Source organism: Mustelus asterias, chromosome 24 (genome assembly GCF_964213995.1).
Source record: "Mustelus asterias chromosome 24, sMusAst1.hap1.1, whole genome shotgun sequence".
Taxonomy (NCBI): domain Eukaryota; kingdom Metazoa; phylum Chordata; class Chondrichthyes; order Carcharhiniformes; family Triakidae; genus Mustelus; species Mustelus asterias.
In genome coordinates this window covers 32,700,564-32,725,850 of record NC_135824.1, presented here as the reverse complement: position 1 = coordinate 32,725,850, position 25,287 = coordinate 32,700,564, and the positions used below count along the sequence as shown (strand labels likewise).

At 44.2% G+C, this 25,287-nt stretch overlaps 1 protein-coding gene across 1 annotated transcript in view; it reads right to left on the bottom strand.

Moving 5' to 3' along the window:
• Positions 1-24,498, bottom strand: part of marchf3 (membrane associated ring-CH-type finger 3) — a 34,060-nt gene extending 9,562 nt beyond the window's left edge. Inside the window, exons 1-3 of the mRNA XM_078241001.1 lie at positions 24,374-24,498; positions 23,848-23,965; positions 22,016-22,101 (exon numbers count right to left, since the gene is read on the bottom strand). Of these exons, the coding sequence (XP_078097127.1) occupies positions 22,016-22,101; positions 23,848-23,965; positions 24,374-24,498 (329 nt within the window). The remainder of the gene's footprint in view (positions 1-22,015; positions 22,102-23,847; positions 23,966-24,373) is intronic.
• Between the last annotated feature and the right edge of the window lie 789 nt (positions 24,499-25,287).

Below are 25,287 nucleotides of genomic sequence, written 5' to 3'. Positions count from 1 at the left end.
TGATCACGTCAGCACCAATGCACATTCACTTCACAATTCACATTCAGATGATTGTGATGTAGCCATTCAGTTTTCAGGTGTCCAGATCACCAACAACCTGTCCTGGCCTTCCCCAATGCCGACACTATAGTTAAGAAAGCCCACCAATGCCACTACTTTCTCAGAAGACTAAGGAAATTTGGAATGTCTGCTATGACTCTCACCAACTTTTACAGATGCACCATAGAAAGTATTCTTTGGGGTTGTATCACAGCTTTGTATGACTCCTGCTCTGCCCAAGACCGCAAGGAACTACAAGAGGTCGTGAATGTAGCCCAATCTATCACACAAACCAGCCTCCCATCCATTGACTCTGTCTACACTTTCCACTGCCTCGGAAAAACAGCCAGCATAATTAAAGACCTCATGCACCCTGGATGTATGCTCTTCCACCTTCTTCCGTCGGGAAAAAGATACAAAATCCTGAGGTCACGTACCAACCAACTCATGAATAGCTTCTTCCCTGCTGCCATCAGACTTTTGAATGGACTTACCTCGCAATAGGTTGATCTTTCTCTACACCCTAGCTATGACCGTAACACTACATTTTGCACTCTCTCCTCTCCTTCTCTATGAACTGCATGCTTTGTCTGTACAGCACGCAAGAAAAATACTTTTCACTGCATACTAATACATGCAACAATAATAAATCAAATCACACCTCATCTGAATACAACCTTTGTCCATACCCATTACCCACTCTCTGACTTTGCTTCATGAAATCTTTTGTTAGTGAACCTCTGCTGCCCACCACCCTATCACAGACCTTCCCATTTGTTCCTCCTCCCCCATCTCTTCTGCAGGCTTACAACTCTTACATTTCTGTAGAGAGGTGTTCTGCATAGCAAGAGTTAATGTGGTGCTGGAGAACAGTACTGTCCACAGTACGATGGAGAGAGACATGTGACAATGGACAGGAGACAGAGTTCTATGAAGAGCGCCATGGAGAAGTTAGCTCTTAGCTTGGGCTACATTTCATGCATATGTGAACAATTATGTGTTACCATTAAACACTACTGTCCAACCTTACAGGCCTCTGAACCTCTTCATGAGACCCACTGAACAAATCCTTGCCCACTATGCCACCATGTTGCCCTGTCACTGCCAGGGCAGCATGGTGGCACAGTGGTTAGCACTGCTCCCTCACAGCGTCAGGGACGCAGGTTCAATTCTGGCCTTGGGTGACTGTGTGGAGTTTACATATTCTCTGTGTCTGCGTGGGATTCCTCCAAGTGCTCAGATTTCCTCCCGCAGTCCAATGATGTGCAAGTTAGGTGGATTAGCCATTCTAAATTGCCCCTTAGTGTCTCGAGATGCAGGAGAATTAGTGAGGTAAATATGTGGGGTTACGGGGGATAGGACCTGGGTGGGAAGCTCTGTTGGGAGATCAGGGCAGACTCGATGGACTGAATGGCCTCCTTCTGCACTGCAGGGGTTCTACAATTCTATGAATACGAAGGTATCGAATGAACGTATCCAGAACCGAAGGACTGCAGGGTCCAAAAAACAAAAGAACATCTTGACCTGACTGCAGTGCAACTGAACCAAAGACCACTGAAAAAGAAGCTCCACAGTAGAAATTTAGGGTGAAGGACAGAAGAAAAACCCACTCTGCAGCTAAAGGAACATGTGGAGGTTTATTGTTAATCACCACCAATTGCAGAGTCAAAGGACCTAATGAGACTGAGCAAAAATTCAGTTCCAAGGCTGAACAAGCCTTTAAAATTCTTCAGGCTATTAATCAGTCAGAGCAGTCCATTTGGTTAATCATCATGGCCAGCCAGAGTTCAGAGTTGGTGCAATATTACACAGTGACCAAGTTAGAGTCATAGCTGTTTATAGCTTGGAAACAAGCCCACCTTATCCATGCCGCTCAGTTTTTACCATTAAGCTAGTCCCACATCCCTCTATATCCATCTTACCCATGTAACTGTCTAAATGTTTTTAAAAAGACAAAATTGTACCTGCCTCTACTACAACCTCTGGCAGCTTGTTCCAGACACTCACCACTCTCTGTGAAAACATTGCCCCTCTGGACACTTTTGTATCTATCCCCAAAATAAAACTTTAAAAAAAACTCAGCCAAAGCCAGGAATCACCTTTTTAATTACCCTATTCACTCCAAAAGTGTTCTAAAAGGCCTGAATCTTTGATTTAAAAATATGTGCTACAAGGAATCCATCCCTTTGAGTTTGGGTCTGTGACACAGGAGCCCAAAAATACTTAACAGGTGCAGGAAGAGGCATTGAAAAAATGATTACTGTCGCACCATCTTTAAAAGTGAAACAGCATTTAAAGCTGTACTCCCCTGAGCTGAAAAACAACCAGGGATAATAAATCAACCCTACCAGATCAATCTGGGCTGATACGAGAGCCACCAGCCACAGAACCTGGGGCTATGGCAAAGATGATTCAAGATGCATGATAGCTTCAGGATTAGAGTTTAAAAAGAAAATCAGGGTTGAACACATTATTGTATTCAGTAGGTCCAATAACATAATTGAAAGGTAAGGAATTGAAGATGCTCTGAAACCCTTTGCTACCTTTTTAATAGAATCCTACAGCGCAGAAGGAGGCCATTCAGCCCATCGAGTCTGCACCGACCACAATCCCACCCAGGCCCTATCCCCTTAATCCCATGCATTTACCCTAGCTAATCCCCCTGACACTAAGGGACAATTTAGCATGACCAATCCACCTAACCCGCACAGCTTTGGACTGTGGGAGGAAACCAGAGCACCCGGAGGAAACCCAAGCAGACATGGGGAGAATGTGCAAACTCCACACAGGCAGCGACCCAAGCCAGGAATCGACCCAGGTCCCTGGAGCTGCGAGGCAGCAGTGCTAACCACTGTGCTACCGTGCCGGGTTTAAGCAGTAATAAAATTTTGGTAAGCAAAGTTCAACAAGCAGGTCCAACAGCCTAGAGAACTCATCAACTCTTTCATGAGCAAATATACAGATCAGCTATAGGCTGTGATTACAGCTGCCTTTGTTAGAGATCACACAAGATTGAATAGCAGCCAGAGTGGCTGATGAAAACAAGTGAAGCTGAGGAAACAGAGGGCAAACCTGGAGTTTAGTGAGTGGGGGGCTTAAAGTGTTGCTTTCTTAACAAAACTCCTCAACAGCATATTTAACATATAGATCCACCCCACCGCAATGTGCATTGGTCCCATCAGAGCTCTTGATGGGCAAAATACTTTGCACTTAACTCAAAACACTGCCATGGAAATTAATCCCAGGGTTGGCAGTCAAGGACTACCAGAAGGTTCAGGATAGTTCTACAGTCAAAGTAGGCTTCCACCTACAATAAGGGGTACTGCACTAGAAACTTGCCCTGTTACACAAAGACGACAAGGTTTGGATCAGGGTCCTTGAAAGAGAGGGTTCATTGTCTGGAAGGACGATGATCAGCCAAGGTCATAGCACATACACATCCCAGAAAGTGTGATCAGGAGGAAGAGGAAGAATCTCCTCCTCATCCCTGGAGGTGAACCTGCTTCTGTACACGTCAACAACTCAGACAATGATAACCAAGTGCCGTAAACAAAAGAATGATTTTAACTCCAAGCCAACAAATCTTGCCCCAAGCAATTGAGCCTACCACTCTTCCAAACATGACCAGAACAAGATCTGGAAGGATTGGTTTGTTGGTGGATTTGCGGATAGCAACGAGGACCCGTCAGAGGATACAACAGGATATAGATCGGTTGGAGTCTCGAGTGGAGCGATGACAGATGGAGTTTAATCCGGACAAATGAGGTAATGCATTTGGGAAGGTCTAATACAGATAGGAAATTTACAGTCAATGGCAGAACCCTTAAGAGTATTGATAGGCAGACAGATCTGGGTACACAGGTCACTGAAAGTGGCAACGCAGGTGGAGAAGGTAGTCAAGAAGGCATACGGCATGTTGCCTTCATCGGCCGGGGTATTGAGTTTAAAAATTGGCAAGTCATGTTACAGCTTTATAGAACCTTAGATAGGCCGCATTTGGAAATAAAGTATTCAATTCTGGTCACCACATTACCAGAAGGATGTGGGGGTTTTGGAGAGGGTACAGAAAAGATTTACCAGGATATTGCCTGGTATGGAGGGCATTAGCTATAGGAGGGGTTGGAGAAACTTGGTTTGTTCTCACTGGAACAATGGAGGTTGAGGGGTGACCTGATAGAAGCCTACAAGATTATGAAGGGCATGGATAGTCAGAAGCCTTTTCCCCAGGGCGGGAGAGTCAATTACTAGGGGGCATGGGTTTAAGGTGCGAAGGGGCAAAGTTTAAAGGAGATTTACGAGGCAAGTTTTTTTTTTGTTACACAGAGTGTGGCGAGTGCCTGGAACTTGTTGCCGGGGGAAGGTAATGGAAGCAGGTATGACAGTGACTTCTAAGGGGTGTCTTGATAAATACATGAATAGGATTTGAATAGAGGGATATGGTCCCTGGAAGGGTAAGGGGTTTTAGTTCAGAGGGGCAGCATGGTCGGTGCAGGCTTGGAGGGCTGAAGGGCCCGTTCCTGTGCTGTAATTTTCTTTGTTCTTTGATGGTTGAATCTCAGATCATCTGAATTTATAAAGCCAGAGACTTAAATGGGGGAGGGGGTGTGGTAGCACATCCTTTAAATATATTGGGTAAAGGGCAAGGTGTATTATAAAAGGTGTGCAGCATTGGAAGGGCTAATGTGGGATTGGGGAACAGTACCACCCACAGTACCATTTCACACACAATGCAAAATATGCTGGAAGCAGGGGTGAAACCCTGATCAGGCAGGGGACAAGGCTAGCCCAATGCACTGGGGGTGTGCTGACACCTGCGTTGGTGGTTTGCCAAGGTTAGGGCAGAGTAAAGGATGAGGGGAACCAATGAGGTTAAACCGAGGCTTTACCCGATGCAATTAATTAAAGTCATCTCAGTCTTTTGGCTAAGATGATTGCCGGAATTTTACCACCTTGCCCGCCCGAGGCTCCCAAGATCTCGCCAAGGCCAACGGAGAATGCAGTTCTGCCAGCCTTGCCCGCTCCGAAATCAGGGCAGGCGTGCCTGTAAAATTCCACTCGGTGTGTTAGATCCAGACTGGGATGGGGTGCTCTTCTTCATCCGGTCAGCTTGGATCTTGTTTGATCGAGCCCCAAGATGGGATGCAAGGTCTTGTCCATCACCTTGGATACTGTTTGTCCCTCATGTGGGGACCAAGATTGGACTTACTTTGAAGTGGCTTTTTTGATTAGAAATAAAATACTGAAAGAAAAAGAAAAGCTGGAAGCTGGTGTGTCTGGTATTCCTTAGATTTCTTTGATTCTTACTCACCCAGTTAGCATCAGTGGATCATGAATGGAACTTGTTACTGCAGAATAATCTCAAACAATTGCCAGGCAATTTTCGACACCCAGAGCCTAGGAGTACTTAGTAACTACTGAAACTAACCTAGTAGCAGCGCTAGTCACGACCACTGATGATGGGAGATGTCCATCACTGCCAGAAACCTCCATCACACACTGTGACTGCTGTACATTCTCTGATAACAGATTGACAGACCTGGCAACTGGTGGGTTGTAGGATGCATTGTTCAATTGACATACTGATGCCTGCAAGTTATGAGTCTTCATGGTATTCATGTGTCAAAATCATTTTGTCCAATTTAATACGTTCCCCTTTATTCCAAATGTAGGGACCGAAGTCATTAATATAGAATGCACCTTAAAAAGGGAGAAGAGAGAAATTACTTGCTTTGTCCATTCTAAATGTATGTTAAGCAAATTTAAACATATCTGTATTTTCAACCTTTTGAGCACATTTCACTTGTATAGTTCCTTGAACATAGTAAAACAACCCATAGAAACAGGAGGAGGCCATTCAGCCCTTCGAGCCTGCTCTGCCATTCATCTTGATCATGGCCGACCATCGAATTTAATCTCCAATTCCCCCCCTTCCTCCCATATCCCTCGAATCCTTTAGCTGCAAGAGCTATATCTAATTTCTTATTGAAATCAAACAGTGTTTTGGCCTCAGCTACATTGTGTGGTAATGAACTCCGCACATTCACCACCCTCTGGGTGAAGAAATTTCTCCTCACCTCAGTTCTAAAAGATTTATCCTTATCCTCAAACTATGACCCCTAGTTCTGGACTCCCCCACCATTGGGAACATTCTTTCGGAATCTACCCTGTCTATTCCTGTTAGGATTTTATAACTGTCTGAGATCCCCTATCACTCTTCTGAACTCCAATAAATATAATCCTAACCGACCTAGTCTATCCTCATATGACCCAAGGCTTCACGGAGTGTAATTAGAAAATGACACCAAAGGAGGAGATATTGTGACAAATAACAAAACTTTTGTTAAAGAGATACATTATAGAGACTATTTTAAATGAAGAGGGGTTAGTGGAGAGATTTAGGGGGGGGGGGGGGGGGAGGTGAAGGAAGAAGAGGATTGCATAAGGGCCCAGAGTGCACTTCAGTGTCAAAAGAGTTGTGGGCTGGAGGAGATGAGAGACATCGGGAGGACAAAGCCATGAAGAGATTTGAACATGAGGTTAAAAACTTAAAATCCAGAGTTTGGAAGGTCAATTTAGGGTCAAGTAGAGTGCAGAGGCACTTAGCAGTCTGACTCAACTTTGGGTAGGGACCAGGGAAGGGGCTGGAATAGGCGGCCAGCGGACACAGAGTTCGTGATGGAGGCTGAAAACAATGGCTTTGGTTTTCCAAAAGATTTATTGATGGGTATTTCAGCTCTTTCATGACTGGATGTCAGCAGCTTATCAATGTCAGAGCAGTGGTTGAAACAGCGGGTGGTGAAGCGAAGATGGATATCTTCAGCATAGATAACGCGAGGGGCTTTTTCAGATGATGTCACTGAAGAAGCAGAAAGGGTCAGGGGTTGATCATTAGGAGAGTAATGAGGGTTAGAAGACAAATCAGTGCCAGGGAATTTCACTAGCTATGACTGCTTGGGTAATTAGGTGATGGAAGTCTCACTTAGCTGGATAATAGAATCATAGAATCCCTGCAGAAGGAGGCTATTTGGCCCATCAAATCTGCAACTACTCTCCAAAAGAGCACCTTGAAAAGCCAAGTAATAATAAAGTTGATTAAGAAAAAATATAATTTAAGTGATGGGTAATCATAGCCAACTTATTTAAGGCACTTCATATTTGACTTAATATAACCCAGCACCATTTTCTAGCTATAGTGTGACCAGTGTCCCACCTCCTGCTTTCTATTGTTCCAACTTCTTGTCAAATAGATAATAGAACACAAAAGGTAGACAGGGTTTGGGGCCTTGATAAGGGATAGGCCTACTGTTCTGCCAGTAAGAAATTCAAAAGATTAACAAGTCGATTTAATTGTTTGCCAAGCTTAAATTAAACTAGATAGTAGTGATACTTAAAACACTAAAAATCTGTTGAAAAGGTTTATTGTACACCATATGAAAATGTATAAATTGTATATATTTTGACCCTTAGATAAAATAACATCGAATTTACAGCACAGAAGCCAGTTATTTATCCCCAGTGTTTAAACTCTGACCTTATTTCATCTACCCCTATCTGTGTATCCTTCCATTACTTTCCTCCCCCCCCCCCATTGAAGCTCCCCATGAAGTACATGCATGCTATTCGCCTCAACCACTGTGCTGGCAACTTCCACATTCTAACCACTCTCTGGATAAAGATGTTTCTCCTGAATTCTTTGTTGGGTTTATCAATGATTATTGTTTTTTTTTTTAATTTGTGGGGCCATATTAATGTTAAAATTTATAAAGTCATGAGGGGCAGAGATAAGGTGAATAGTCAATGTCTTTTTCCTCAGGGTAGGGGAGTCCAAAACTAGAGGGCATAGGTTTAAGGTGAAAGGGGAAAGAAGGGGACCAGAGGGGCAACTTTTTCACACAGAGGGTGGAATGTTTATGAAATGAGCTGCGAAAGATGGTGGTAGAGGCGGGTACAATTACAACATTTAAGAGATATTTGGACAGGTACATGGATAGGAAAGGTTTAGAGGGATATGGGCCAAACACAGGCAAATGGAACCTGTTCAGTTTAGGAAATCTGGCTAGCATGTACGAATTGGGCCAAAGGGCCCGTTTCCATGCTGTACATTTCTCTATTGTGACTAGTGTCAGAATCATAAAGGATGCAATCCTAAATTATTCCAACAGGAGAAAGGCAGAAGCAGCTGGTACCTATATGGAGCTGCAGCGGATTAGGTTTATGAGTTCCTGAAATATCTGGGTCATTTCAGAAGACATGGACTAATAACGCATTACTGCCATTGCGAATGGTAAAAACCTTTGAACAAAAGTTTTAGCTGTGGCAGCGAAAGTGCTGACTTTCTAGTTGCAAGTATTTCCTGTATTGGTTACTTTGCAGCTAAATATGGGAAAAGGACGGCCATGCGGAAAACTCAATCACCAGAAACAGAAGAAAGCACAATATGTTCAGGTATCTGGCTCCCTAATGCAATGGGGCATCACAGACAGCACCCACAGTAATAATTTTACCATCAATCTAATGTCTTACATGAGATTTGAACCTTAGGATGTCTCTAGGTACTTTACAGCCAACTTAGCCACGGTTCTAATATGGGGAAATATGGTAGCCAACGTGCATACAGCAAGGTCTCAAAGAGCAATGAGACCATTTTTATCGTGATATTGGGGCAAATGTGTAAATGCCCATCTTCCAGTCTTCAATTCCCATGAGGGGTTAGTGGCAGGTTTTTTTATTAATTTGTGGGACATGGGTGTTGCTGGCTGGCCAGCATTTATTGCCCATCCCTCGTTGCCCGAGGGCAGTTGAGAGTCAACCGCAGGTTAAGTTGATTGGCCAGGTTAAAAAAAAATTGTCCCTGAGATGCGTAGTTAGAGGGATTAGCGGGTAAATATGTGGGGGTAGGGCCTGGGTGGGATTGTGGTTGGTGCAGACTCGATGGGCCGAATGGCCTCCTTGTGCACTGTAGGGTTTCTATTGCTGTGGCTCTGCTGTGTCATATTAGGCCAGACCAGGTAAGGATGGCAGATTTCCTTTCCTGAAGGACATTAGTGAACCAGATGGGTTTTTCCGACAATTGACAATAGTCTCATGGTCGTTAGTAGATTGTTAATTCCAGATATTTTTTATTGAATTTAAATTCCACCCTCTGCTGTGGCAGGATTCGAACCCAGGTCCCCAGGACATTAGCTGAGATTCTGGATTAATAGTCTAGCGATAATACCACTAGGCCATCGTCTCCCCATCAATAGAATCTATGGAATTCATAGCCACAGAAGGTTGTGGAGGCCAGGTCATTGAGTGTATTTAAGACAGAGATAGATAGGTTCTTGATCGGTAAGGGGATCAAAGGTTACAGGGAAAAGACGGGAGAAAGGAGACGAGAATCATATCAGCCACGATTGAATGTCGGAGCAGACTCGATGGGCCGAATGGCTTAAATCTGCTCCTATATCTTATGGTCTTATAGAACATCCTGAAGTTCTGAAAATTGCCACTGAACACACCGGGGCCTTCTATTTAAAAAGGCTTTAAACATTCACCATGGTAAAAAGATTAGTGTTGGTTTTAATCCTCTTCAAATGTTTTTTTCCAATTAAAAAAAAGAATCCTTTCAGAAAGTAATTAATGAATCTGCCTCTAGCATCTGCTTTAGATAGTGGGGGACAGCTGGAGATTTTAGGAAACTGGCTTGAACTTTTTTTTTCCCCTGTACCTGGGTTCAGCTGAGGCCTTTGTTTTCAGGGACATTTCAGTGCAACCTCAACAGAGCAGTACAGCACAGGAAACAGGCCGCTTGGCGAGTGGAGGGAACCCCGAATCTCCAAATATCTAATATTGTTTGTTTTTAAGCATTTAATGGCAAGTCGTGCTTAAATTCTGAATCACATCCAGGGGTCACAGCGGGGAGATGGGACCTATAAATGGGGAACTGGGAAGTCCGGTGAGGGAGGCAAGGGGGAGGGGGCGGGGGGAGCTCCTTCACTTTTAGAATCATAGAACCCCTACAGTGCAAAAGGAGGCCAATCAGCACATCCAAATCTGCACCAACCACAATCCCACACAGGCCTTATTCCCGTAACCCCACATATTTACCCTGCTAATCCCCCGACACTAGGGTCAATTTAGCATGGCCAATCAACCTAACCCACACATCTTTGGACTGTGGGAGTCTGGAGAGGAAACCCACACAGACATGGGGGGAATGTGCAAACTCCACACAGACAGTGACCCGAGGCCGGAATTGAATTTTGCTAACTTTTTCCACCCTATAGGAACTGGTTCTGGCCCTAATACATGTAATAGAAGTTTAAAATAGTGCAGGAATTTGTGGCAAGATAAAATTAAATAAGTAATTGAACAACACAACTAAGTAGTTAATTAAAACACAAAGGTGGTCGGACAGGTCACGTGCCAAGGCTGCAGCATGTGGGAGCCAATGTGGTCCAGGGCAAAGACAATTGCAGCAAGTGTCTGCTGCTTGAAGAGCTTGTGCTCAGAGTCACTGAGCTGGGGATTGAGCTGGGGACACTACGACACGTCAGGCGAGAGTCAGCTGGACGTGTTGTACCAGGAGGTGGTCACACCCCTTAGGATAGGGTCGTCTGACTTGGAAGGTGGTCAGAGACAGGATGGAGTAACTGCAGGAGGGTAACTAAAGGGCAGGAGTGTCAGCCTCCGCAATTGTTCAACAGGTTTGAGGTTCTATCAGCTTGCTCGGATGAGAGTGGAGGCTGCGGGGTGGATGAGCTGACTGACTGTGGTACAGGAAGCCATTCAAGTAGGGAGAGCAAAAAGGAATGTAGTGGTAGTAGAGAACTGTTTAGTTCATAATAAGTTCATAAGATATAGGAGCAGAATTAGACCATTCGGCCCATTGAGTCTGCTCCGCTATTTGATCATGGCTGATATGCTCTTCATTCCCCTTTTCCTACCTTCTCCCCATAATCTCTCAACCCATCACTAATTAAAAATCTGTCCAACTCCTCCTTAAATTTACTCACTGTCCCAGCACTTTGGGGTAGCAAATTCCACAGATTCACAACCCTTTGGGTGAAGCAGTTTCTCCTCAACTTTTAAGTTTGCTACCCCTTATCCTAATATTAGGACCCCTCATCCTAGAATGCCCCACAAGGGGAGACATCTGCTCCACGTCTACTTTATCCATAACTTTTGTCATCTTGTATACCTCAATTTGATCTCCCCAAATTCTTCTAAATCCCAGACAGTATCGGTCTAAACTGTTCAATCTCTCTTCATACGGCAAACCCCTCATCTCTGGAATCAATCTAGTGAATCTCCTCTGAACTGCCTCCAATGCCACTATATCTTTCCTCAAATAAGGGGACCTAAACTGTATAGCGAGGAGAATTGACACTGTTCCCTGCAGCAAAGAACAAGCTTCTGGGCAGCTATGTTGCCTGCCCAGTGCCAGGGCTCAGGACATTTGCTCAGGGCTTAACAGTGGGAGAATCCAATTGTCTTGGTCCATGTAGGTACTAGGGACATAGCAAACCTATGCACTAAATTAAGCAGCAGAACCTCAATGCTAATAATCTTTGTGCAAATTGGCAAATAAGATTAGAGAAATGAACGCATGGCTCAAAGGTTGGTTTAGGGGTGTTCCGATTCGTGGGGCACTGGCACCAGTACAGGGAAAACTGGGGGCTGTCCCATTGGGATGGTTTACACCTGAACCATGCTGGGAGCAATGTTCTAGCAAGCTGCATAACTAGAGAAGTAGAGAGGGCTTTAAACTAAACAGAGCAGGTAGGGGAATGAAGCTTGGGTAAATGTAGCAAATCAAAGGGTTGAGTCAACGTAGGAGAACAAAACAGTAACATGGGAAATGAGGGTCAGGGAGGGACAGGGAGAACAAAAAACTAACACCAGCAGTCAAAACTAAACGCTACAAACATAACAAAAAGACAAAACTAAAGGCTCTGCATCTGAATGTACATAGCATTCATAACAGAGTAAACAAATTGATAATGCTCATTGAAGTAAATAAATATTTGATAGCTATTATGGAGACGTAGTCACAGGACCTCAAGGAATAGGTCCTGAATATTGAGGGGTATATGACGTTCATGAAGAATAGGAAGCTATGTAAAGATGAAGGGGTGGCACTGTTAATCAAGGATGACATTGGTGCAATAGAGATGACCTTCGTTCAGGAGATCAGGATGTGGATGGAGTGGAGGAATAGCAGGGCAAGTAAGTCACTAGTGAGAGTGGCCTTAACAGTAACCATGATGTAGCATAAAGCATACAAGAAGAAATATTGGATATTTGTGATAAAGGATCGGTAATAACCATGGGTGGCGTAAATCTACATATAAACTGGAAGGATCAGATCGGCAATAATAACCTGGATGGGGAATTCAGAGAATGCTTTTAAGATATTTTCTTAGAAGAACAAATTCTGGAACCAACCAGAGAGCAGATCATATTAGACTTTGTATTGTGTAGAGCGACTGGATTATTTAATGACAGTAAGAAGTTTAACAACACCAGGTTAAAGTCCAACAGGTTTATTTGGTAGCAAAAGCCACACTGTGTGGCTTTTGCTACCAAATAAACCTGTTGGACTTTAACCTGGTGTTGTTAAACTTCTTACTGTGTTTACCCCAGTCCAACGCCGGCATCTCAACATCATTATTTAATGACCTCAGAGTCAAGATATCTCTTGGTAACAGTGACCACAATCTCATTAAATCTTACACCCAGTTTGAAAGGGAGAAGAGTGGGTCTAAGACCAATATTTTAGACTTAAATAAGCGTAAGTGCAACTATGTGGGCATGAAAGGTGAGCTAGCTGTAGTGAACTGGGAGACTAGGCTAGAAGATAGATCAATAGAAGTGTGTCAGATATTCAAGGGGATATTTCTGCATATGCAGAATGAGTATATTTCCACTATAAAGAAAAATTCTAAAGGGAGGACCCATCATCCGTGGTTAACTAAAGATGATAAGGATGAGTGGTAGGTCAGATGATTTGTCAGAATATAAAGAATGGCAGAGAATGACTAAAAGGTTAATGAGGAGAAAGGATCTAGAGTATGAGAGGAAGGTGGCTAGAAATGTAAGAATTGATAGCAAGAGTTTCTGTGGGTATTTAAACAGGAAGAGAGTAAAGTGAGTGTTGGTTCTCTGGAGAGTGACAATTGGGAGTTAATAGTAGATAATAAGGAAATGGCAGATGAAATGAAAAAATATTGTGCATCTGTATTCACTATAGAAGATATAAAAAGCATTCCAGTAATAGCTCTAAATCAGGAGGCGGAAGGAAGAGAGGAATTTACAATCACTAGGGACATCTTTTTGTGTCTAACCAAATAAACAAAATCAACCCAACTTAGGGACAACTCAAAAGGGGCAGATACCCAAAAGGAGGGGAACCACCCAAAACAAAAGACAAAGCGGAAAGGAAACTTAAAACATCAAATTAAAATGTGATTAAAGGGGTCAATAATACACCCCAGCCCCTGTCGTGCCCAGCGGGCATGAAAGGCATCAACGGTGCCCTCGGACACCACATACTCCCTCTCCAGGGACACCCGGCTGCAAATGTAGCCACGGTAGAGGGGCAAACAGTCAGGTTGGACGACCCCCTCGGTCACCCGCTGCCTGGACCTGTAGATGGCTCGCCTTGCCAGGCTCAGGTTTGCGAGGAGGTCCTCCTCTTTCCCACCCCGCCTCTGCACCAGGCACCCATAGATCAGAAGCGTGGGGCTGAAGTGCAAACAAATCATCAACAAAAGGTTTCTGAGAAAACTGAAAAGATTGTGCAGCCTATAACACAACGTAGACATGGTCCACGGACTCCACAAGGTTGCAAAAAAGGGCATGCTTGGGAGCCTGTGAACCGGTACAGCCTACAATTGCACAGTAGTGCTGCGTGCAGCACCCTCCACCCCAGGTCGCCAAGATAGTGGGGGTAGATCCACCGCCTGGCGGCAACAAAGCCCGCCAGGGTGAGGCCGGGCAATGGGCAAGGACGCGGTAGTAGGTGTGCAGCAGCAGCCCGTACAGGAAACGCCTCCGTGCAGTAGCAAAAGGCATGGAGGGCATTTCCACGAGGTGGCTCAAGCTGTGGGGCACCTGACCTGTTTTTTTGGGGGGGGGTCTAGGTTTTGGGCCAATTCTGTCCGAGCAGGGGTATGCTCGGGTGGGATCCAGTTGCGCCGCCGAGACCACGTGTGCCCTCGGGTCCGAGCACAACTGTCCTAAGGTCTTGGATGGCTTTGGCTGCGTACTGGACGGCCTCCCCTGCGCATTCAGTGAGCTCGTGGGGGTTCATCCAGCCCACTGCTCCGCCACCCAGCATGTCCCCGATCCTGGTCACCCCAGCATCCACAGCCCTCCTCTCCGCCACCCACCTGAAGTTATATGACTGGAGGAGCGGATTCCTGAGCAGCAGCTCTCATATGGCTGGGGAGAGCTGCAGCGCGAGGTGACCATGTTCCAGACTTTGAGAAGGTCCTGATAAAAGATGGACAACACCTGCAAAGAGGTCCGAAGATTCTCCAGATTTGTGTACAGGAACAATACTGAACAAACTGATGGAGCTGTGGGCTGACAAGTCTCCGGGTCCTAATGGACTTCATCCTAGGGACTTAAAAGAGGTGTCTAATGAGATAGTAGATGCATTGATGTTAATTTTCCATGTTTCACTAGCTTCTGGGAAGGCTCCAAAGTGAAAAGTAGCAAATATAACACCTCTATTCAAAAAAGGAGGCAGAAAACAAGAAACCATAGGCCGGTTAGTTTGACAGGCATCACATGGGGAAAGTGTTAAAATCAATCATTAAGGAGGTTACAGCTGGGCACTTAGAAAAACTGCAGGTAATTGGACAGAGTCAGTACGCTTTAGTGAAAGAGAAAATAAGTTTAACCAATTTATTGGAGTTATTTGAAGGGATCACATGTGCCGTGGATAAACGGGAGCCTGTAGATGGACTGTACTTAAACTGAGAAGGGCTGCAGAATTCCGAGGTGCAAAGGATGTTCTAGTGAATGAGTCACAAAAGCTTAGTATGCAGGTACAGCAAGTAATTAAAGCGAATGAAAGGCTATCTTTATTCCAAGAATTGAAGATAAAAGGGTATTTAGTCTAAAAGGGCACTGGTGAGGCCACATCTCGAATACTATGTGGGGTTTTGTTCTCCATATTTAAGGATGGATGTAAATGCGTTGGAGGCAATTCAGAGGAGGTTTACTAGATACCTGGAAGGAGCAGTTTGTCTCATGGAGGAAAGGTTAGCCAGTCTGGACCTGTTTCCACTGGAGTAAAATAAAGTTAAATTTTATTTATTCGTCACAAGTAGGCTTACATTAACACTGCAATGAAGTTACTGTGAAATTCCCCTAGTTGCCACACTCCGGCACCTGTTCGGGTACACTGAGGGAAAATTTACCATGGCCAATTCACCCAACCCACACATTTTTGGACTGTGGGGGGAAACAGGAGCACCCGGAGGAAACCTATGCAGACACGGGGAGAACGTGCAGACTCCGCACAGACAGTGATCCAAGCCGGGAATCGAAACCGGGTCCCTGGCGCTGTGAGGCAGCAATGCTATCCACTGTGCCTCCATGCCACCTTGAAGACGGAATTGATTGAAGTATACAAGATCCTGAATGGTCTTGACAAGGTGGACGTGGAAAGGATGTTTCCTCTTGTGGGTGAGGGCTGTGCAGCTTTGGAACTCTACCTTGGAAGGAAGTGAAGACTATCCTTAAGGCAGAGGTTGCTTGATTTCCTTGCCCAACAAGAATTTAAAGTTACTGGAGGTAGATGGCAACGTAGAATTTGAAACATAGATCAGCCATGATCATATTGAAAGGCGGAGCAGGTTGGAGGGGCCAAATGGCCTAATTCTGCTCCTATTTTGTATGCTCATAATCCAGTCATGACAATATTCTCCTCACCCAGAGTTCAATTTACCAATTATCTTAAACCCATGTCCTCTAACTGCCACTGGGAAACAGTTCCTTCTTATTTACTCGATCAAATCGCTTCATGATTTTGATCACCACTATCAAACCTGTAGTCTTCCCTGCTCCAAAGGTGTGAGTTAGGTTGATTGGCCATGGTAAATTGCCCCTTAGTCTCAGGGGGTTAGTAGGGATAATAAGTAGGGTTATGGGGATAGAGCCTGGGTGGGATTGTGGTCGGCGCAGACTCGATGGGCCGAATGGCCTCCTTCTGCACTGTAGGGATTCAATGAACTCCAACCTGAGCTTCATCAGTCTCCCCGTGCAACCTGAACTGTATAGGGCAATGGAAGCCCGCACTATCTAAATACTGCTCCTTAAACCTGGATGATTAGCATGGATGTGAGACATTAACAAAAGGTGGAGCAGACTAATGTCGCTACATGACACATGATATCGCACCCAGGGTAACCCAAATTTCTTGGTGGTTTACATTGTACATAATGGGGCTTTATATAAAGTGTGTGTAATGTAGCAGCAAATATTTAATATATGCTATGCTTGGCTATCTATAGAACAATCTATGAAATGAAAGTTTGTTCATGAACAATATTTATGAATCTGTTAGATGGCATCAAGAATCTTGCCTTTAGAAGAATTTATTTTGTCCAATAAATGTTGATAACTTATAGCATGCAACTGCCATTTTCTTTGCTATCTCAAATGGCACATCACCTGGTAGGGCCCCAAACCATTTATTAGTCTATTTAAAGCGTACGATAATTTTAAGTTAGTGTGTATTCCCTATATCTATATAAATGATCAACACAATCCATTGATTCTGAGCTACAATTACACCATTGCAAGTTGTGAAATTTCATACAATAAACATAGAGAAAAGTGTCAATGACAGCTTCCAAATTGTTCCAAAAATTCATCTAATTTGCTAAAGTCCTTCAGAGGAGAAAGCCTCCCATTGTTGCCTCATCCAGCCTACATGTGACTTTTTAAAATTTTATTGGCTCACTGGGGACAAAGTAGAAATGATCAAGAGCTTCATGTTTTTAGGTATCCAGACCACCAACAACCTGTCCTGGTCCCTCCCCCCATGCCAACACTGTAGTTAAGAAAGCCCACCAACACCTCTACTTTCTCAGAAGACTAAGAAAATATGGCATGTCAACTCTGACTCTCACCAACTTTCACAGATGCACCATAGAAAGCATTCTTTCTGGTTGTATCACAGCTTGGTATGGCTCCTGCTCTGGCCAAGACCACAAGAAACTACAAAGTGTTGTGAATGAAGCCCAGTCCATCACTCAAACCAGCCTCCCGTCCATTAACACCGTCTACACTTCCTGCTGCCTCAGAAAAGCAGCCAGCATAATCAAGGACCCCCACGCACCCAAGACGTACTCTTTTCAATTGGGAAAAAGATACGAAAGTCAGAGGACACATACTGATTCAAGAACAGCTTCTTCCCTGCTGCCATTAGACTTTTGAATGGACCTACCTCGCACTAAGTTAATCCTTCTCTACACCCTAGCTTCGATTTTAACACTACATTCTGTACTCTCTCCTTTCCTTCTCTATGAACGGTATGCCTTGTCTGTAAAGCGTACAAGAAACAATACTTTTCATTGTATACTAATACATGTGACAGTAATAAATCAAATCAAGGATGTGGGCATAATTAGATAGGATTTATTGCCATTGAGAAGGTAGTTGTGAGCCACCTTCTTGAACTGTTGCAGTCCCTATTAAGTAGGTATACCCAGTGCTGTTAGGAATGAGTCTCTAGGATTTTGACCCAGCGACAGTAAAGGAACGGTGATATGTGTCCAAGTCAGAATGGTGAGTGACTTGGAGGCAACACCACACAAGCAGTGGCGCTCCCATGCATCTGCTGCCCATGTCCTGCTAGTTAGTAGAGTTGCAGGTTTAGAAAGCGCTGTTGAAGAAATGCTTGGTGTGAAGCTGCAGTGCATCTTGTAGGTGATGCACACTGCTGCCACTTTGCATCGCTGATGTAGGGAGTGAATGTTGCGCCAATCAAGTAGGCTTTTGTCCTGGGTGATGTCAAGCTTCCTGAATGTTGCTGGAGCTGCACTCATCCAGGCAAGTGGAGATTATTCCATCACAATCCTGACCTGTGCCTTGTAGATGGTGGACAGACTTTGGAGAGTCAGGAAGTGTGTTACTGGCTACCAAATTCTCAGCCCCTAACCTGCTCTTGTTGCCACAGATTTATATAGCTAGTCCAGTTCAGTTTCTGGTCAATTATAATTCCCAGAATGTTGATAGTGGGGGAAATCACTAATGCCATTAAATATCATGGGAGTTGGTTAGATTCATTCTTGTTGGAGATGGTCATTGCCTGGCACTTGCTTGGTGGTGTGAATGTCACTTGCTACTTATCAACACAAGTTTGAATTTTGTCCACATCTTCAGCATTGGGCACAGACTGAGCAGTCACAAATGATGCTGAACAACTGTACAGTGAACCTCCCCACTTCTGACCTGATAATGGAGGGAAGATCATTGATGAAGCAGTTGAAGATGGTTGGCTCTGAGAGACTCCTGCCACAACTCCAGTCCCACAGTACACGGCTAATCCTTAATACTCTTGGAGGTGGTCCATTTTGTTTGAAAACAATTAAAAACAGATTGACCAAATTCACCTCCTCAGGTCAAGTAGGTATGAACAAAGAACAGGACAGCACAGGAAACAGGCCCTTCAGCCCTCCAAGCCTGAGCTGCTCCTTGGTCCAACTAGACCAATCGTTTGTATCCCTCCATTCCCAGGCTGCTCATGTGACTATCCAGGTAAGTCTTAAACGATGTCAGCGTGCCTGCCTCTACCATCCTACTTGGCAGCGCATTCCAGGCCCCCACCACCCTCTGTAAAAAACGTCCCTCTGATAGCCGAGTTATACTTCGCCCCTCTCACCTTGAGCCCGTGACCCCTCGTGATCGTCACCTCCGACCTGGGAAAAAGCTTCCCACTGTTCACCCTATCTATACCCTTCATAATCTTGTATACCTCTATTAGATCTCCCCTCATTCTCCATCTTTCCAGGGAGAACAACCCCAGTTTACTCAATCTCTCCTCATAGCTAAGACCCTCCATACCAGGCAACATCCTGGTAAACCTTCTCTGCACTCTCTCTAACGCCTCCACGTCCTTCTGGTAGTGCGGCGACCAGAACTGGACACAGTACTCCAAATGTGGCCTAACCAGCGTTCTATACAGCTGCATCATCAGACTCCAGCTTTTATACTCTATACCCCGTCCTATAAAGGCAAGCATACCATATGCCTTCTTCACCACCTTCTCCACCTGTGTTGCCACCTTCAAGGATTTGTGGACTTGCACACCTAGGCCCCTCTGTGTTTCTATACTCCTGATGACTCTGCCATTTATTGTATAACTCCTCCCTACATTATTTCTTCCAAAATGCATCACTTCGCATTTATCCGGATTAAACCCCATCTGCCACCTCTCCGCCCAATTTTCCAGCCTATCTATATCCTGCTGTATTGCCCGACAATGCTCTTTGCTATCCGCAAGTCCAGCCATCTTCGTGTCATCCGCAAACTTGCTGATTACACCAGTTACACCTTCTTCCAAATCATTTATATTGTATGGTATGGATAATAAATTCGCCCTCGACACCATCACCCACATCCCCAGAGCAAATCATTTTCTGAAATCCTTTAGTTTGTCAATTCTCAGATTGAAGTTTCAAGTGCAGAATCTGTGTAACCATCCACAAGTTAAATCTTTAAAAATATCCAATTTGAAAAATTAATTTCCATCAAGTATCTTTCAACTAGTTTGTGCTTTTGAGAGCATGTATACATGCAAGTGTGTGATAGTGTTTGCAAGTGTTCTATGAGCGTACGTGAGTGAGCGTGATATGTGAATACGAGTGTATGGGTGTGTAAAGTGTTTGGGGAATGGGTGTGTGCGTGTGCATGCACACAAGTGAGTATTTTGAATGTGCGAATGTAAGTGTGAGAGCAAGTATGTTCAAGACAAGGAATGACATTGTTTTCGAATTAAAGAAATCATTTTCCCCTTGATCTATAAATTTCAAAAAGCATTTGACCCAATGGGGAGAGAAAGAGAGGGGGATAATTTTTCACTCATCCCTATCAACTGCCTTCATTCAAAACATCAGACTGCCAGTCCACTCCTGCCCGTCCACTCCTGCCCATTTTCAGTCTGGTCGGAGTTTTTTTCAAAAAAAAAGATTTTTTCCTCTATGTCATTCATTTAGTCTAATCACAAGTAATATAACACCCAATTTGCTGTCCATAACTCACATTGAATGGGCTGCAGAACATTTTCTGCTGATTTTTAGCTCCTGGGCAGAATTCATAGCCAGAATTTTATGTTGCCCTGGCAAGCACAGGCCCGACCTCAAAGAGAGTATAATTCAGTGAGAAGACATTGAGCACATGTCCCTTCCTCACCATGCAAGGCCGTGATAGTTCAGTCAGCGGACATGTCGAAAGCAGCGAATTTAAATTAAACAGCAGCTGACTGGGATTTTATGTTTCCTGCCTGCCCCCACGGTGGTGGAGTGGGCCGAATGGCCAGGCAGCCTTTACAGTTAAATGGCAACCTCAACCCAGGGCAGGATGAAAGGTCGGGGCTGAAATAAAATTTAATAAATGGGTCTGGGGATTGAGATCTGTGTATGACTGTGTTGCCTGGACTCGTGACATTACAAACAGGTCCACAGCTCCCTCAGACAGCTCTGCAGCAGCTGTACCGCAGAAGAAGCACGTTCAGTGTGAGCTCACAAATTCCTTTTTCTCAGTGGCTGCACTCCCCGCTAGCGCCCAGCCTTGCACAGAGTGTGTTTCACACTGGGTGGTCAGCGTAAGATCAGGTTAGCAACAAGATCTCAGTTGGGAACAGATTTCACATCAGCTCCTGCCTGCGCCAACTTAGGAATTTTCAAACGCAAAATCCAGGCCCAGGTAGTTCTGAAGTGTCCCTGTGTGTCTGTTACCTTCCCCTGTCCATCTGTGGTTTCAACAACCACAATTTGTGTTGCCTCCATGATGTGCTGTATTAGCAATAAAATATTTTTACCTTGTGAGATTTCAGTAATTATTTAATCTTTTTTGTGCTTTTTGCTGCTGGAGGAATATGTGGCATGATTAGAGGGTAGTGTTGCATTCAGTAATTTTAGCAGCCAGAACAAGCAGAAGTAGGCCATATCTGCTTAGTCATTCAATTAGATTACAGCTGATCTACATTAACTCCACTCTCCCGCCCTGTCCGCTCCTATAACCCTTCATTTACTTAGTGCTCCAAAATGATGTTGTATGCTCTGGAGGCAATCAGGTCCTACTTTCTAACTTTACTGGGGAGGCGATGGCCTAGTGGAATTAATTGCTAGAATTTCATCCAGAAATTCAGTTAATGTTCTGGGAACACGGGTTCGAATCCCACCACAGCAGATGGTGGAATTTGAATTCAATAAAAAAAATCTGGAATTAAGAATCTACTGATGACCATGAAATGATTGTCGAAAAAACCCATCTGGTTCACTAATGTCCTTTAGGGAAGGAAATCTGCCATCCTTACGTGGTGTGGCCAACATGCGACTCCAGAGCCATAGCAATGTGGTTGACTCTCAACTGCCCTCTGAATTAGCAACTCACCACCACCCTCTCAAGGGCAGTAAGTGCTGGCCTTGCCAGCGACACCAATGTCCCACAAATCAATATAAAAAAGCCGCCCTTGGTCTCGATCATGACTTTGATCTTGCAACAACTTGAGAGAATACACTACAATAAATTATGTATCTGGTTTGTTGCCACAGATATACAACAATGTTTTCCTGAACTAGAGACCTCATCCTGTAAAATCATTTGAAGGAAAATGATATCCTTTCAGGAAATGCTGCAGTTGTGGAGTAATCTGCAGGCTTGGATTAATGTATAAAATACAAGTTCAGCATTTGACACATCAGCCAAAGTGATGGAAGGTGCCGTTGATAATTATCAAGCAGCATTTACTCACCAATAATCTGCTGACCAATGCTCAGATTGGGTTCTGCCAGGGCCACTCTGCTCCAGACCCCATTGGTCCAAACATGGGCAAATACGCTAAATTCAGAGATAGGGTGAGAAATACTGTTGATTGTTGGAAAAACCGATCTGGTTCACTCATGTCTCTTTAGGGGAGGAAATCTGCCATCCTTACCCGGTCTGGCCTACATGTGACTCCAGAGCCACAGCAATGTTATTGGCTCTCAACTGCCCTCAGGCAACTAGAGACAGGCAACAAATGCTGGCCAGCCAGTGACACCCATGTCCCACAAATGAATAAAAAAAAACTGCTTTATCCATCATTAAATCAGATGATGATTGCAGAGTGTTTAATTCCAAGCCATTATAAGTGGCAAGTAACATTCACGCCACACCTGTGCCAGGCTATGACTATTTCCAATAAACAGAGTCTAACCACTTCCCCTTGACTATCAACAGCATTACCATCATGGAACACCCCACACCAACAACATCCTGGGATACCACTGACCATTCCTAATGGCCATTTGAGAAGGTTGTTATGGTGAACCAGAGGAGACAGAAATCCTATGGCTACAGGAGTGAGTAAGAGGCTGGTACGCTGCACCTCCTGACCCCCCAGAGCCTTTCCCCAACTGAAATGTACAAGTCAGGAGTGTGATTAAACCCTCTCTCCACTTGTCTGGATGAGTGCAGCTCCAACAACACAGAGGAAGCTTGACAGCACTCAGGACAAAGTTGCCCACTTAATTGGCACCCCATCCACATTCACTCCCTTCACCACCGACACACAGTGGCAACAATGTGTACCATCTACACAGTGCACTGTTGCAACTCACCAAGGTTCCTTGATAACACCTAAACCCACGACCATTTAGAAGGACAATGGCAGCAGGGCAGCACGGTGACATAATGGTTAGCATTGCTGCTTCACAGCACCAGGGTCCCAGGTTTGGTTCCCAGCTTGGGTCAGTCTGTGTGGAGTTTGCATGTTCTCCATGTGTCTGCGTGGGTTCCCTCCAGGTGCTCCAATTTCTTCCCACACTGCAAAGATGTGCTGGTTAGGGTGCATTGGCTATGCTAAATTCTCCCCCAGTGTACCCGAACAGGTGCCGGAGTGTGGCGACTAAGAGATTTTCACAGTAACTTCATTGCAGCATAAATGGAAGCCTACTTGTGACACTAATAAATAAAAAGGAAGGGAAATCTGCCATCATTACCTGGTCAGGCCTAAATGTGACTCCAGACCCACAGCAATGTGCTTGACTCTCAAATGCCCTCCGAAATGGAGGGCAGCTAGGGATGGGCAATAAATGCTGGCCCAGCCAGCGACACCCACATCCCATAAAAATAAAAAATAATAATGAAAACTAGATATAGTTGGGCTTTTAAATTAAAATCTGGGGTTCTGAACAGGCTTAATCCAAACCACCCTGTTCAATAAATTACAAAAGCATATGAAAGATAAACTAGAGTAAATCCATTATAAACTCAAGTCCGTTATAAACACAGGCCAAATGGTTTGCAAAAGAATTATCTGATTAATAATTAATTAAAAACACTATTAATTCCGGAAGGCTTAACGTTTTGAACAACACAATACTGGTTTTCCTCCCACAACACGTTTCATAAAACGGGGATGAGTTTAGCTAAAGATGCAATTTCCATTTCTCAATTATCTGAAACGATCACACTGGTTTAGCAATAAAACCAAAAAAGTGAAAATAACTCATTATCCCACAGAAACTTTACCCTATAAAAGTTTTCCTGGTTGAATGTCAATGTCAATTGCAGCACTCGCTGTTTATTGTAACTTTTACTAACCTGGGGGTCTGTAATCACTTCGATGTGGTGGCGGCTTGCGGTTTTTCCACTCAGCAACTGGTAACAAATAGAACTCTCAATGGATTCCCAGGCTGCTTTCTGAAACTGATGATGCTCACTGGGAAAAAATAAAACCTTGTCTAATATTTTATCTCGCAATTTAATTTCGCTCCAACCCCCCCCCCCCAAACACAATGACAATTAACTGCAACTTTTCCAGCTCTTGCCAAACGCACAGTTACAAATCGATTCCGATCTAATAGACTAAAACAACACCGGTTAATAATTCACTGGTGTGCCGAAGCGAAATAACACGCAAGGAAATCAGTCACTCACAGGTTCAAATTCCCCAGGGCTGCTTAAACTTACAAATGTTTCAATTTAACGTTTTTGCAACAACTGTGTAATGTATCCAACAATTAATCCCTCACACAAACAAGAGCCCAGTGAAGATAAAAACTAGGTCAGGATAATCACCAATTGAACCCACCCCTATTGACGTCTGTTTCTGGGCTTTAATGCTCACTCTGTGTGTCTGCTGAGAATGGGCGCAGTGTACAACCCAACAGGAGGCTTGTGCTCTGGGATAAATTCTCTGCTCGATGTTCCCTTCTCTCCCGGCAGCTTCTCACCGGTAATTTTTCCAGACATTTTCACATTACTGGGTTGGACGGGGGACGTTGCGTTTATAAAGTACCTTTGATGACGTTCCAGCGCAAATAATCAGGCACTGACTCTCACTTGCATTTGTGTAGCGCTGAGATGGAAACAACTTCATTTATATAGCGCCCAGTTTGAACAAGCACTATAGACAACATTTATATAGTGCCCAGTTTGAACACGTGCTATCGACAACATTTATATAGCGCCCAGTTTGAACAAGCACTATAGACAACATTTATATAGCGCCCAGTTTGAACAAGTGCTATCGACAACATTTATATAGCGCCCAGTTTGAACACGCGCTATAGACAACATTTATATAGCGCCCAGTTTGAACAAGTGCTATCGACAACATTTCTCTAGCGCCCAGTTTGAACAAGCACTATAGACAACATTTATATAGCGCCCAGTTTGAACAAGTGCTATCGACAACATTTATATAGCGCCCAGTTTGAACAAGTGCTATCGACAACATTTATATAGCGCCCAGTTTGAACACGCGCTATAGACAACATTTATATAGCGCCCAGTTTGAACACGTGCTATCGACAACATTTATATAGCGCCCAGTTTGAACAAGCACTATAGACAACATTTATATAGCGCCCAGTTTGAACAAGTGCTATCGACAACATTTATATAGCGCCCAGTTTGAACACGCGCTATAGACAACATTTATATAGCGCCCAGTTTGAACAAGTGCTATCGACAACATTTATATAGTGCCCAGTTTGAACAAGTGCTATCGACAACATTTATATAGCGCCCAGTTTGAAC